The sequence below is a fragment of the Perognathus longimembris genome, chromosome 28 (assembly GCF_023159225.1).
Source record: "Perognathus longimembris pacificus isolate PPM17 chromosome 28, ASM2315922v1, whole genome shotgun sequence".
Taxonomy (NCBI): Eukaryota; Metazoa; Chordata; class Mammalia; order Rodentia; family Heteromyidae; genus Perognathus; species Perognathus longimembris.
Genome location: NC_063188.1, coordinates 50,655,825 through 50,671,060, shown reverse-complemented (window position 1 = coordinate 50,671,060; position 15,236 = coordinate 50,655,825). Strand labels below are relative to the sequence as shown.

Below are 15,236 nucleotides of genomic sequence, written 5' to 3'. Positions count from 1 at the left end.
GTTGCAGAAGGAAATCATTGTTAGTGTAATTAGGTGCTCCACATTTCTTAGCTAACTTGGTGAACAGATAGTCTCATCCTAATTTCACAAATTTCAGCTATTTTCTTACCCCTAGTTTATATCTAATGCACTCTTATGCACATTCACAATTAGATCAGCTCAACATAGTAGTAGATAAAAAGTTATAGAAAGTCATGTCTGGAAAGTTTTTAGAAATATCTTGAAACATGTAGTAACACTATAAAAATGCTCAAATGGGTCAACATGGAGGGTGTATAACCCAGTAAACTGCATTTGTATTATTAGAAAATTTTGTATGGCTGATTTATTTTTTACCATGAATGGTCTTTCAAGTTTTATCAGCAATGTAAATGATAATTTTTTTAGTGATTAAGTACAAAAATCTGGAACATTTATAATTTAATATATCACTGTTGACAGATACAACTAATAATTACTAAATGAAATAGTCAAATGCAGAAAATGACAGTATCAAAATAGCTGAACTGGGGGTTGTATCTACTTCAAAACAGTTCTGCAGATCTTAAATTGTACACTATGTTGTGTGTTTATCTCTTTTCATCTAGTAATAGATATTCTCTTTTATGTTTAAGAAATTATTAGAAATAATAATAATGAAAGAAATTAAGCCACACACTGATAGTTCATGCATGTAATCCTAGCTACTTAGGAGATGGCACCTGAAAGATCATGTTTCCAAGGCAGCCCATGCAAAAAAGACTTCAAGATTCCATCTCTAATCAGCCATCCAAAAGCACAACTGTAGGTGTCACTTGAATGTTGTAGCAGTAGATGTGAGCAAGAAAAATAAGCAAGAGTGTAACTTTGTTTCAAGTCTCTGTATCTCTAAAAATTAATTATAAATATTGCATATGGAAAGAAAGTCTGCAATAAAGAAATCTGGAGCTACCTGTAGAACCTAGATTTTAACCGCAAATATTTGGCATTAGACAACTTAGATTTTGTCTCAGTTTCCTCATCTGCAAGTGACAATAGTCTTAAATGAGTTAGCATATGTAAGAAGCTTACAAGAATTTCAGAACATGATACAAGCTTTGTAAGTTTATTATATTAATGTGATTATTATTATTATCCTATTGTTTCTTTCTTTAGCCTTAATAGTCCCCTTAATTCCTTTTATCCCAGTATACTTTTTAAAAGAGATTGTTTTTAACATTTAGTGGAACAAATAGTCAAATGGGATCTAATTTACAGTGTTGATAAAAAAAATGTTTGCTTTATTGTTTCTTTCTTATTTGTGGTCATAGACCAGTAGACATAGTAGAAATATTTGAAGAGTTTATCATTCTTACAAACTTTTAATGTCTATTATGCATTTTCAGATGGGTCTCTGAGGGAAATAAACAGTTTTTTAGCAACTGAGATTTTCATTAGGCTTGTCAGAAAGTAGAACAAGAGTTTGTTCAAAACAGCAGTCAGACAGCAGTCTTCTGGCCTCTACACTCCTTATTCTCTGCAATACCATGTAACTTGCATGGAAAACCTCCTTAATTGTCATTTTTCTATCTCTTGCTCTACTTAGAACTGCAAAATCGCTGTCTTATTGTACATCCATCAATCTATCACTTTTGAAGTGGAAGTTGGACTTTAAAAGAGATAGATACTATTCCTTATTAATGTCTGTCTGCAACTCAACCAAGTTGGGAGGGAATCCATGGCAATGTAGTTGATTTCTAGCATCCACACTATTTGATGGCTTTGCTTGTGTCTAGACAAAGGAAGCTATTTAGTGTTGTGACAGCTTCTTGCAGTTGTATTTTTATCAAAGTTCCTCTCACAGCCTAAAGCTGAGCTAAGTATTTTTATTAATTTGTTACCCTACCAGCTACTGTAATATTGATGTATAACTACTTACATATGATTTCTCTTCTTTCACTCTTTTTCTTTCTATTCTGAATCTTTGGTGTCCAAGCATTTTTCTCAGTAGTGTTCAGAGAATCAGCATCTTCAAAATATGAACAAGAATACTACCTTTGCATGGAAAGATTTACATCTTCCCAGTTGATTTATAGGGAGTTTTAAAACTGTTTTGAGTACATTCAACGTGGTATGCCACATTAGCATTTTATACCACTAGATGTTTCATTATTCATGTTTTAATGCATTCTATTTGACCCAAAGTAGTTTTCAATGCAAGTAACAAACATGTCAACACACAATACTTGATGGAAAGACTGAAATAGTATGGCTGATCTAACTTCTCATTTTGTAGAATGGATATTATTAATTGGAATGTCTGACTGTTAATTTAATTAAATGTTGTTTTGAAAGTATGAAAGCACACTGAAGTGAACTGACTCACCATTTCATTTAATTAATTGTAAACCTCAAGATTTCAATGCTCATAGTTCTCCTTCAGTTAATTTACTTGTTCACAGTTCTGACAGAAGAGCTTTCAAACTAATATGAAGGGATGGGCCTAGTATAACCAATTAGGAGACTATAAAATTGGCTTCCTTTTTTTACTCAGATCACATTTTTAGCATACAAATATATTTTCCCCTTGTATATTTTATTACAAGCTCAAAGTTTCCATCTAATTTAAGGACTGACCTAAAAAAACTCATAAGTCTAATAAGTTTTATAATGAGCAAGGAAGCCAAAAATCTTGTTTGAGAATGTTCATGAATGCTAAAAAAATGAATGTTCCATAAAACCGTGTAATATAAAGAAACAATGTCAATCAAGTAGTTTCTTTGTTTTGTATGTGAGTAATTGAAGCATAAAGAATTTATGCAATGCAATTTCTCTATGATTCTGTTTAGTGACTCTCATTACATAGATCTACATTGAGAAAACCTTTCCAGAGTTCAAATCAAGAATTTGAGTGTGGCTCAAGTGGTAGACACTGGCCTGAGTGAGAAAAGTAGAGTTAAAGTATGAAGCCCTGAGTTCAAATCTCAAGTACCAATTTGTACACACACATGCACACAAGAGGGATTGGTTTAGATGTTTATTGATCATTTATTTTGAAAAACTTTTCTAAACACTAAGGCTGAATAACAATAATAATATTCAATAACATATACATATACACACATATACCACTGATAAATGGCTTTTTCATATTGCAAAATTGAATTTTAGGTTAAGAAGAGGGTATGGAAAAAATATACAAAGCTAAAAGGTAGTCTTTGCAATGAATGTTAGAAATACTGAATATGCAAAAGAAAAAAATAAACTCAATAAATTGAAGTTTTATGTCATAAGATGTGGAACCAGAAAACACCTAGAAAAATCTTTTTGACACTGGGCTTCTCAATGTTTCCTTGGGAATGACATAGAAAACACATTCAACAAAAACAAAAGAAACAAGTGAGACTACTTCAACGTACAAAGCTTCTGAACAGAAATGGGAATAAAATATTTCAGATCACAAATCCAGTTCTGGTTCCCAAATAAAATTCAATTTAGGAATGAAATTTCGACATTAGCATTTATCTCTGTAATCTTTTCAAAGCTGACTTTTGAGAGCAAGATACCTCCTAAAATTTTAGCACTATTGTGATGTGTTTAATATTTTAATGCTACTTTCTCAATTTGCTCACCTTCTTTGGTGTCATACCAATAGCATTTATTTAAAAGCATATGATAGATATTTAACTTACAATCTTTTCTATCAATTAAAATATGTGATGACTTGTGTTCATTAATTCTTTTCATTTTATTGTTTTACCTGGAACTCCTTGTCTATAACATAGTTTAGAAATTTCATAAATTCATTTTTATTCAGTAAAAACATACCTTGTTCATGAAAATGAATTTTAACAGTAAAAGTAGTGGAATAAAAATAATCAATTAAATAAATATCATCTTCTGGATTCAGTTCTGTGGAACTGAGTTAAATTCTGGAAGCTTTTCCTGATTGATGCACGCATTTTTTAATTTTTTTTTCAAACTACCCAGTTCGGGTGTTCTTAAGCAAAGGCTTTTGTTTAAATCACTGCTATCATTTTCTGCTTCAGGGCACAAAGGTCATTTGAGTGACTATGATTCAGTAACGCTAAATTAGATGTGGCAATAACATCTCTGGGACTGTCTAGAAGGTACAGAAATATATGTCGCACATTTAGAAGCTAAAGCAACTTTCTTTCAAATCCTTTTTTTGCGGGTTAGAGACAAGCCACTATGGTGAAAACATTGCTTCATTTGATGACTTTTATTAATGGTAAAGAGCCTTTAGTGGTGAGAAATATTTAATCACTCCACAAACTACTCAGTAAGATATTGTAAGTTAATCTTATTTATTTTTATATCTATAACCTATGTCTTTGATTAACATAGATAAAAAACTTCTCAATGATATACTGGCTAGCTTAATTAAACAACTAACCAAAAAAAATCATACTCTACTACCAAAGGAGATTCATTGGACAGATGCAAAGGTGGCTCAATATCAATTGATAATATAATACAACGCATGAACAGAAGGCAAGAACCACATGATAATCTCAAAAAAAGTAGAGAAAGCTTTTGACATGATTCAACATCCTTTTATAATAAAAGTTCTGGAGTAACTAGAAATATATGGAACATTACTCGACATAATATAGGCTGTATTTTTACAAACTTGCAGCCACCACTTACAGGGGAAAGAACTAAAACCATTTCCTCTAAAATCAGTAACAAGACAATATATGCACTTTCTCTCCTCTTGCTAGCAAGAAAAAGAGCAAGAGAGATATAAACTGGATCCGAACAGGGAAACAAGAAATAAAACTATCTGTATTTGTAGATGACATAATCCTATATTTCAATGAGCCTCTAGATTCTTTCCCCAATCTAGTAGAGGCTGACTAAAAACACTGGCAAAGGTTACAAAATAAACCCCCAAAATCAATAGATTTTCTGCATGCAAACAATGAGAAGATTGGGACTGAAATCAGGAGAGCAACTCCATTTGCAATAGTATGAACAAAATTACCTAGGAATTCACCAAGTAACTAAAGCGCCTCTACAATGAAAAGTATAAAAATCTGAATAAGGAAATTGAAGGTATAAGGAAATGAAAAGACTTTCCATGCTCCTGGACTGGCAGAAGTAATACCATGAAAATGGCAATACTTTCCACAAATTTAATACAATTGCTTCGAAATTCCAACATCATTCTTCACTGAGCAAAATTTTTTATGGAACAGAAGTCTGTGAATCATAAAAACAATTGTGAGCAATGAAAGTAGTGCTGGAAGTATAGCAATACAAAACTTCAAACTCTACTACAGAGCTATAGCAATTAAAACAGCTTGCTATTGGCACAAAAACAGGACTGAGGATCAATGGATGAGAATTAAAGACCCAGAAATGTACCCACAGACATACAGCAACACAGGAGTAAAAAATATAGGCTGGGAGAATGTCTCTTTAGCTAATGGTGCTGGGAAAACTGGTTATTCGTATGCGGAAATGGGAAATTAGAGTTTTATCACCTTACACCAGTATCAATTCAAAAATTGATCAAAGACCTGAAACCATGATATTATTACAAGAAGGAGCTGAAGAGTCATTGGGACTCAGAAGATGAAGTAAAAATGGCCAAATGACTTAGGAAAGCATTGTGGAGATTGCTCAACAAACAAACAATAGAGCTACCCTATGATCTAGCAATTGTACTCCCTAGCATTTATCCAAAAGGTTAAAAAACATGATTCAGTAAAGCCACCAGCACTGTCATGTTAATTTCATCATTATTCAAAATATGGAATTAGCCCAGAAGCCTCTCAACGGATGAATGGATCAAGAAAATGTGCTATGTATATACAAGGACAATGGAATTTTACTCCTTCCTTGGAATGACATAGCATTTTTTGCAAAGAAATGGAAGAACCTAGAAAAACTTACATTAATTGAAGTAAGTTAGGTCCAGAAAAACAGAGGTTGCATGTTTTTGTTGATGTAAAGAAGCTATAATATATGATGTATAACATATATACTATATGATATAATACAATATTGTATTATATCATATAGTATATATTATAATGTATATTATATATAGTAATATATAATATAATATAACATATGATGCAAAGAAGTTTATAAATATGTAATTAAATATCTTAACTGTACATAAATATATTCATTTGAACTCAGTGTAATTTCTTTGAAAGACAAATACAGGGTTCAGCAAAATAAACAATACCAGGAAATACGTAGTTGAAAGTGGTGAGCTAGGGATCAGGGGAGTGAGATAGATAAAAGAAGAGCAACAGGGAGAATGGTGGAATGCAGTCAAAATTACATTGTTACATACCAGATACCCTCGAACGCAGAAAAATTGTCGCTAGCACTCAGTCAACAGGGCTAGGAATCTTTATTTAGATGTGCACAGAGTCTGCTGGCCACCACCGGGATGGTAACAAACAGCGCTGGGGCCAATTAAGGCTGGGCTTTTAATGACAATTGTCACATTTACCACACACAGGTTGTCTGGCAGGTTAGGCAAAGAAAGGTAGCAGAATTACTGTTAGTGATTACAATTCCAGTAAACCCCAGCAATCAAAGTAATAATTATTTCAGTAAATTCCAGTAAACAAGGCAAGGCAATACAATTCCTGATCCTAGGTGTGACTATGTAGCCTTAAGCTTTTTCTCTTCCTAGAACTTCCCCAAAACTGAGTGGTCTTCCTCATTCCTTTCTTTTGCCTAGGCCTAGCTGTTTTGGGTTCCTGTTATTCTGCTTAGGTTTGCCCCTCCACTGGCCCACTACTTTGTCTAAGCCTGCTGTTTCTAGGGACTCAAAGAAGGGGGTTCCCCTACGCCTTTCACTTGGTTTCCACAACATATACTACAAAATTTAAGAAAAGTGAGGGAAAAGAAGATTGGAAGGAATGGATGAGAATATTGAAAGGGGTGACATTGACATTAATCAAGATACACTGTATTCACAAACTGCTTTTCTGAATTGCAACTCCTTTGTACAACTACTTAAAGATAATAAAAACTTTTTTAAAAATGTATTCCAGGCCAAGTATAGTGGCTCACACTTGTAATCTCAGCAGTCTAGACCTGGAGAGTCAGAGGCAGGAAGATTGTGAGTTAGAGGCCAGACCAGAATACATACCAAAACCATTACTAGACAAAAACCAAACCTATCTAAAAACTCACTCTGTCTTATATAATTGTTATGCTCAAACGCTAGACCCCCCACAAGAACCACCAGAGACCCACACCAATGCAAAAGCAAAAGGAGTCTTTATTGCAAGCTCGACCTTGGTCCTCCGTGCACTGGGCAACCGGTGATGCTAAGAGGCCCTGAGTCTAAGGCTTCCAGCTGTTTTATACATTCTTTGGGGAAGGCAGGGACTTAGCATATATCATAGCATCTTTTAACAAATCAACGCACACCGCGGGAAAATTATAAAATAATTCTAAAGCATGTTTGGCGCATTTGGTGGTGGGAAGGAATCTGGAAAGGGTCATTGGTCAGATCAAGGGACCTACACATTTAAAATTGATTGGTTAAGCCATAAGGGTGTAGCAAGGGGGATACGGGCACAGCTGCAGGGTTTTATATACTGGAAACCACACCTGGGTGGGGGAGTTCTGGTAACTCTAAAACTTGCTTTTCTTCTCTGAAGGTCACTCTTATGTGTGTTTTTGTTTTTTCTGAGAACTATTTGCCCCAGGGCGTTTTATGGTCTTTAGGGCTTACAGTAAAGTCAGTCAGGTACAGAATGGGGTCTTCTTACAATATGGAGTTTCCTAGGTCCTTAGCTGCAAAGCGGTTTACATAAGCAAAATTAGCAGTTAGTAACTTACAAAATGGTGATTACAATTCCTAGTTTCTCAATAATCAAGATTTAGTGTCAGTTTGTTTTTGAACAACCAACACCCACTATAGTTTTCTCTGAATTACAATGTGTGAGAGTAGAATTATTTAACTGACTTTGAATTAAAGTCTTCCAGCTATGTTTCTTTCTTTTTTCCAAAGCACATTTATAGATTTTGTGAGATTTGGACAATATCTAAAAACAATTGAAATTCAATGGAAATATTGGAAGGACTTTTTGGACTATGGCTTAATCTAATGTCTTTAGCACTTTGTTAGAAATATGCTGGTTTTGTATGTATTTTGTCATCCTGCTCAATATGGACTTCCTAAGAAAAATAATTCTGTAATATTCCATGGAACTACTTTTTAAAGAATGTTTTTAATCAATGTGATATGTAGTTATACTTTAGGACTAGCTACAAATGTGTAATGCCTGTTTTTTTTCTGGTTCATTTTTTTCCCTCAGTAAGTTACCAGCAATGAGGGAGAAATGGTAAACACCTGTGGTTTTGCTTTCTTTCTCTCTAAGCTGATTTTCTAGCAAATCAGCGCTTGCTCCCTCCTAACATTATACATACGTATGTATGTATGTATGTATGTATTATTTTTGTCCATCATGGGGGTTGAACTCTGAGCCTGGGCGCTTGCTGTCCCTGAGTTCTTCAGCTCAAAGCTAGTGCTCTACCATTTCAACCACAGAACCACTTCCTCTTTTCTGGTGGCTAATTGGAGATGAGAGTCTCACGGGCTTTGAAACTTCTCACATTTTACAGTTTTATTTTAGACAAAATTCATATATAGTGTGTTCCATCAAGCACAATAGTCCAGAACAGTTGGCAGTCACCACCATTAGTGATGTTCATATTATTTTTTCCATTTGTATTTTACTGTCTTTGTTTTGTGTGTTTTCAACTGGGGTCAGATCCATACTCAGTCTTCAAAAAAAATCTTTCACGTTGTCCATGAGAAGATGAAGGAATTTTAAAAGTAGGAAATTACATTATTTTTTAAAAGATTCATAAATTCAGCTCTGATTTACTTTTGGCTCATGCTATCCAGCATATGTCCATTAAATAAATATACCCAGTATTCAGTTACATTAAGATATGATCCCTACTTTAAAAGGGATGCTTCTGGTTTTAGGTATAACAGCTGCAGCAATGGCTGAGGTGATGAAGCTGCAGAAGATGAAGCTTATGGCTATGAATACTCTTCAGGGAAATGGAAGCCAAAATGGGACAGAATCAGAGCCTGATGATATTAATTCTAACACAGGTGAGTATCTGCAGGACTCTTACTCTTATTGTCAATTGGGAAAGATCAAGGCTGAAAAACCAAGAGAGAATAATATACATACCTTAATTATAAAAACATTCTAGAAGGATTCTTGAATATATCAATAACTTGTATACTAAAACTATCAGAATTCTATTTTGGAAATAGTTATCTCTAGTGCTCTCTCTCTCTATCTTTCTCCCTCCCTCTGTCTGTCTGTCTCTGTTTCTGTCTCTGTCTCTGTCTCTCTCTGTGTCTCTCTCTCTCTCTCTCTCTCTCTCTCTCTCTCTCTCTCCTGGGATGGGGGTCTCAGAAAACTCCGTGTATCATTCAAAATGGCGTGGAACTAGCAAACTTTCTGCCTAAATACCACCCCCCATACACCGTGAACTCCAGTGCTAGGATTACAGTCATTCACTAGAACATCCAGCACCTCTTCCATGCTTTGTTGCAGTGGAATTAAAATTATAATTCTTATGATATTGTTACATTACTAGAAAGTCTGTCGGCTCAAGCCTATTTCTTTGTAAATTTAGCCCGGGTGTCTTATTTAACCTTTCTCTAAACAATTTACTGATTAGATGCAAGGCTGGGATTCCAGGTTGCTTGATCTTTTCATATGGACTATTACATCCTTAGCTAAATTAAGGTATTCACAGAGTCCATGAATTAGAGATAGGGGCTAAGAAATGAGAGAAACAGGAAGATAGCAAAGAAAGAGAGATAACTGAGTGTGGATGGGGGTCAAAGAGGCAACTTCCCAAAAGTAGCTCTAGTTTTTTTTCTTTTTTATCTTTATCCTGTAATGATTATAGTATAATGATCGAAGCCCTCCAGTATATTTTGGAAATAAATGATTTTGGCTAACAACAAACATGGATTGGTAGTCAAATAAAAGCATAAATAAGTATATAAGTGAATAATACATAAATAAAGTTTAATTCTATTAGTTAACAAGAAGAAATTTTGTTTGGAGCTATTGGTTTTCAAGATAATTCTGTGGTTGAATTCAACATAATTTTGATAGACTGATTGTGACTTTACCTCTATTCCATTATCCTAGAAGTTCAAGAATACTGAAATCTTATTTTGGAGGGAAATAATAAACAGAAAGAGAGAGCATTTCATCAAATTAATATTTCAACAACTGGGTTTTCATACAGTGAAATTTGCAGTGTTTGTGGTGAACCACTCATAGGCATTTCTCTTAATAGTCACAGTGACTATATTTTTGTGTTTATGATAATTTTTTTATTTTTATTTTCAAACTGATGTACAGAGAGGTTACAGTTTCATACGTTAGGCATTGGATACACACAGTGACTATTTTTATATAATAGATGCAATTGATGGGAGAATCAGGGAAAATACAAATTGTATAATATTCACAATATTAGCAACTAATCTACTAAGAAAAATTAGCACTAAGCAGGGAATAATAAGAGCAAAAGATGTAGATATATAATTTAGTATGTAATATATAGTTACATGTAATATAGTTTATTTAATATGTATTAAATACTTATGCTAATTTATTTTGATTCTTAGCAAATTTCGAGAAAAGAATACTTCTAATACTCCCATTTTGAAGGTCAGAAGACATAGGCACCGGGTTACCCAGCTATTCACCTTTGTCCATAATTGTTAAACTAAGAAATTGCAACTTGGAATTTTGATGTTTTAGGTTTGTAAATCCAATGTATTTACTCTTTTTGCATCCATCCTTCCTTCTTTTCATTGCTTTTCCTTTAATGAGATGTTGACTTAATCCAACTCTTACAAAAAAAACAGTTAAAACATACCTTTCAAATTTTAAAGTATGTTAAAAGTGCCCATGTTTCTTAAAAATATGTCTTATTGTTGTTAGAGTTACATATGTCAGGTATTGAGTACATTTCTTTTTGAGCCTTTCACCCCTTCCCTCACTCTCTCCTGGTTTTCTCCTCCCATACTCAACTACAAGTTGTTTAGTTCACTTTCAACATGATGTCTAGTGGGTATCACTGCTGCATTTGTTCACCTTCAGTTCCACCATTATTATGCTCCCCTTACCCTGCCAAAGATAGATAAACAAACAAATAAGACAAAAGGAAGAGACAACAAAAACAGCAACAACAACAAAAGTCTCATTCTGCTTTTTGGAGTTCATTTTGTAAGAGATTATTTTATAGGGTCATATGCCCATAGCTGTTGGGCCTTTGGGATCTTCTCCTAAGAGTATTCTCCTTTGACCTCACTGTGTGAATGTCCAGAGACCTATATATCCCGAGTATTTTTTTTTACCATCCATTGTGTTTACTTGTAGGTTTATACAGTGCCAATGGCTTTTATTTTTGCCAAAAAAGCCTCGTGTAATAAAAGTGAATAAAAGTTAGCAAGTACCCATAAATTAACTTTTGTCATATCCATTACATTACTTTTAAACCCCTTCTTCCCCCACCTCTTTTTTCAAATTATCTGTTTATCTTTTATAAAAAATATTTTGAGAGTCATACTGGTATACCAGTTTCTACCATGTCAAATATTTAGTTAACAGATTTCATGGCTAGATATAACCTCTTATGGTAAAATACCAACTTTCCATATCTTTATGATATTATATTTGGTACTGTTGAAATAGAATAACTGTGTCACTGTCCTTGAGTTTGCTCAGATTAGACTAAGGATCTTGATATAAAGAAGGGAAGTAGAGTTTTACTACTTTGATATAGATTTAAATGTAATGCCTAAACTTTTTCAGTATGTATAAGTGAACCCCCCTGCTGTAAAGAAGATGATAAACTATACTGTCACAAGTTGTCTTCAATTCTTTTAAGAATTTTATATCTGAACATTTTATTAATCTGGAGACTATAATGTGTTTGATGCTCTGTGAGTCTTCTATCTATGTATATAAAATAAGATCAAAGCCTTGACTTGATTTCCTTTTTCTTTTGACTTCACTCTATATTGGTACATTTCAAGAAGAGAAAGGAAGAAATAATATTGAAAAGGGAGAAAACATTCATCATTATTTAGGGCCTAATTACTAGTTGAGGGCATGTTCTTCCTGAATGTTCATCGTTCAAGTAGAATTACAATACTGGATATTTATTGCAAAGGAAAGCTATGTCTCCAAGTTTCAAGAAGATTTAATTGACCTGTGGAATCCCAGATATTATCAGGCCTTCCATCAGATGGATTCTGACTTATTACATAAGGAAATGCATTGTTTGCCTCATGGGTACTATGGCAGAGAAGTGCACATTAGTTTATAGTGTAATGACATTATTTTGCACTTTGTTACAGAGAATACTTACTGGGTATATTTGAAGGACCTAGCAAATTACAGACATTTCATAAAGGGCAAGTGGGTGAATTAAATAAACGCTGTTTCTAGTGAGCATTTTAAATCCACTCTATGATAGATCTGAGTACTTTTAAATATGATTGTCAGCAAAATTAAAATTTTATATTTATTTTGCTTCTACAATGCAACAGTGAAGGAGTGTTACATTGATATTGTGAAGACAAAAATCTGTAGGTTTCCAATTCTAATAATCTATCAGTGAGGTAAAAATTTAATCAGCATATTCCACTATATTCTTATAGGGAATGTGATTAAAACATAAGTGAATAAAGGACTGTGAAAACAGGGAAAGCAAAAATTTCTCCTAAGGAAATCAGGGAAAGCATGTTGAATTTGACCTGGTGCTTCAAGAATGTTAAAAGAAACTGAAACATAAAAAAATAGATGGCTATTAATGATGAGTTAAATTGCACTACTCCTCTAGGCAGTTGTATTTCAATGGTGGTTCTCAGAGCCCTCAAGTCATTTCTAAGATTTGAGTGAGAGTTGAGGATATGATGTGATGATGGAATGTTATGTTTGATGACTAGACATTTTTGATTATTTGTGTTCTATAGCACCTGCTATATTTTAAACTTCTAAGTACCTTGAGCTAATTAAGTTGAGCCCTTTATATTATGGGTGATTCTAATATGATAAATTGACTTGTCTGGCAAGGAATTTTAGTTTGATCTTTCTGCTATATCAGTATTTTTACAATGTTTGAATGGATTTTCTGATATAGTTTATGATAGTAGAATTGTCTTGCTATTGAATTTCAATCAATAAGCTTACTCATGGGGATAAAGAATATTGTCTTTGATAAAGGAGATAGGTTTTGATCTGACCTGACCAGACTGTGTTCATTATGTAGGCACCAGATCAATCAGTAATATTCTGATTGAAATACTTACTCTGGCCATTGCCATTTTTAGTATATCTCTAACAGGTTTTCCTTTTTGCACACTGTGTTCATTCTCTTCCACTAAGTGAGACACTTGGATAGCTAAAACAGTGTCTATGTAATCAAATCAAAGAGCTTATGTTAGCCCCATAAATATTCCAAATGCTTAAGAATTTCTTTTAAGTACATGCTTGAGACTTAGATCCCAGCTCTGAAATCAAGCTGTGTGAATATTAGCTTTACCCTCCATCTCAGTTCTTGGTGTGTGTGTGTGTGTGTGTGTGTGTGTGTGTGTGTGTATGTGTGTGTGTGTGTGTATGTGTGTGTCTCACTGGAGCTTGAACATAAGACTTTACATGTTATAGGCTATTTGTGTCACACCAGCCCTTTTTATTTACTCTGATAGATTTTGAGATAGAGCTTCACTTTTTGCCTGGGCCTGGCTGGACTGTGATCTTCCTACTTACAGAATCAACTGTATCTGGGAAATATAGGTGCACATGCCACCTTGCCCAGCCTTTTCTCTTGAGAATGGATCTCATGAACTTTTGCCCTTGGCTAAGCTTGGAATTAAAATCTTTTTTATGTCAGACATTTGAATAGCTGTGGTAACCAATATGTGCTACTGGCACCTGTCTAGCATTTCTTTAATAGGGCATAATTCAAGATTGAAATGAATGATATCGCCTCCATATTTTGTGATTATATTAATGTTTTACTTGAGAGATTTTCTCTTTTAAAACCCTTTTACCACATCTGTCTATTTCTTTACAAATAGTATAATACCATTCTTTCTAATTGATGAGTAAAATTCCATTGTGTGTGTGTGTATGTGTGTGTGTGTGTGTGTGTGTGTGTGTGTGTGTATCACATTTCTTGATCCACTCATCTGTTGAGGAGCATGTGGGCTTATTTGATATCTTAGGTCTGGTGATTAGTGCTGCAATAAATATGGTTATGCTGGTGGCTTTCCTGTGACCTGGTTTGTAAACTTTTGGGTAAATATTCAAGAGTGGATTTTCTGGCTCATAGGGTAGTTCTATATTTAATTTTTGAGGAATCTCTACACTGCTTTCCACAGTCATAGAAAACATTTACATTCCCACCAACACTGCATTAGGGTTCCCATTTGGCCATATCCTTGCCAGCATCTTTGTTATTGTTTTTTTTTTCTATAAAGATCATTCTAACTGATTGAAGTGGAATCTCAATAGGATTTGATTGTGATTTCCTTTATGGCCAGAGATGTTGAGCATTTCTTCATTTTTTTATTGGTCATAGGTCAGGTCCAGAAAGACAAGGGATCCATGTTTTCTCTTATGTGTGGAAGCTAGATTTTGCTTAAAAACTCAAAAGTAAATATGTTTGGTTGTATGCAAGTATATACAAATGTATTAGCTGAAATATGGTGGATTGAAGGGAGATTTCACAGAGTGTAATTCCTTAGGAAGTCAAAAATGAAAGTTCACCAATATAAAGCACCAGAAAGTGAGTACTGGAAAGGGGTGGGGTATGGTCAAGGGTGAAGTAGTAGACAAATAAAGAGGAATATAGAAGGCAAATGCAGACTAGAATCCAATGTATATCCTACAAAATTAAAACAAGTGTGTCAAGGGGTTAGTAGGGGAGGAATGGGTGGAATGTTGAAAGGGGTGACACTGATCAAGATATATTATATTCATAAACTGCTTTGTTAAATGGCAACTCCTTAAAGATGATAATAAAACATTTCAGAAGGAAAAAAATAAAACCTTTTTCACTCTGACCTATGTAACTTTTTAAAGATTTTCTTTTATATTTCAGGAGGCACGTAATCTGTTTTAAATGCCACATTGTGACTGACTTGCTATTCTTTTTCATCTTTTTCCTAGTTGCTAAATCCCCAGAAAGTAAAATGGAAGATATAAAGAGTTATC

At 33.9% G+C, this 15,236-nt stretch overlaps 1 protein-coding gene across 1 annotated transcript in view; it reads left to right on the top strand.

The window, feature by feature from the left end:
• Positions 1–15,236, top strand: part of Dach2 (dachshund family transcription factor 2) — a 494,618-nt gene that overhangs the window by 325,864 nt on the left and 153,518 nt on the right. The window contains exon 3 of the mRNA XM_048336074.1: positions 8,957–9,088. Coding sequence (XP_048192031.1) covers positions 8,957–9,088 — 132 coding nt within the window. The remainder of the gene's footprint in view (positions 1–8,956; positions 9,089–15,236) is intronic.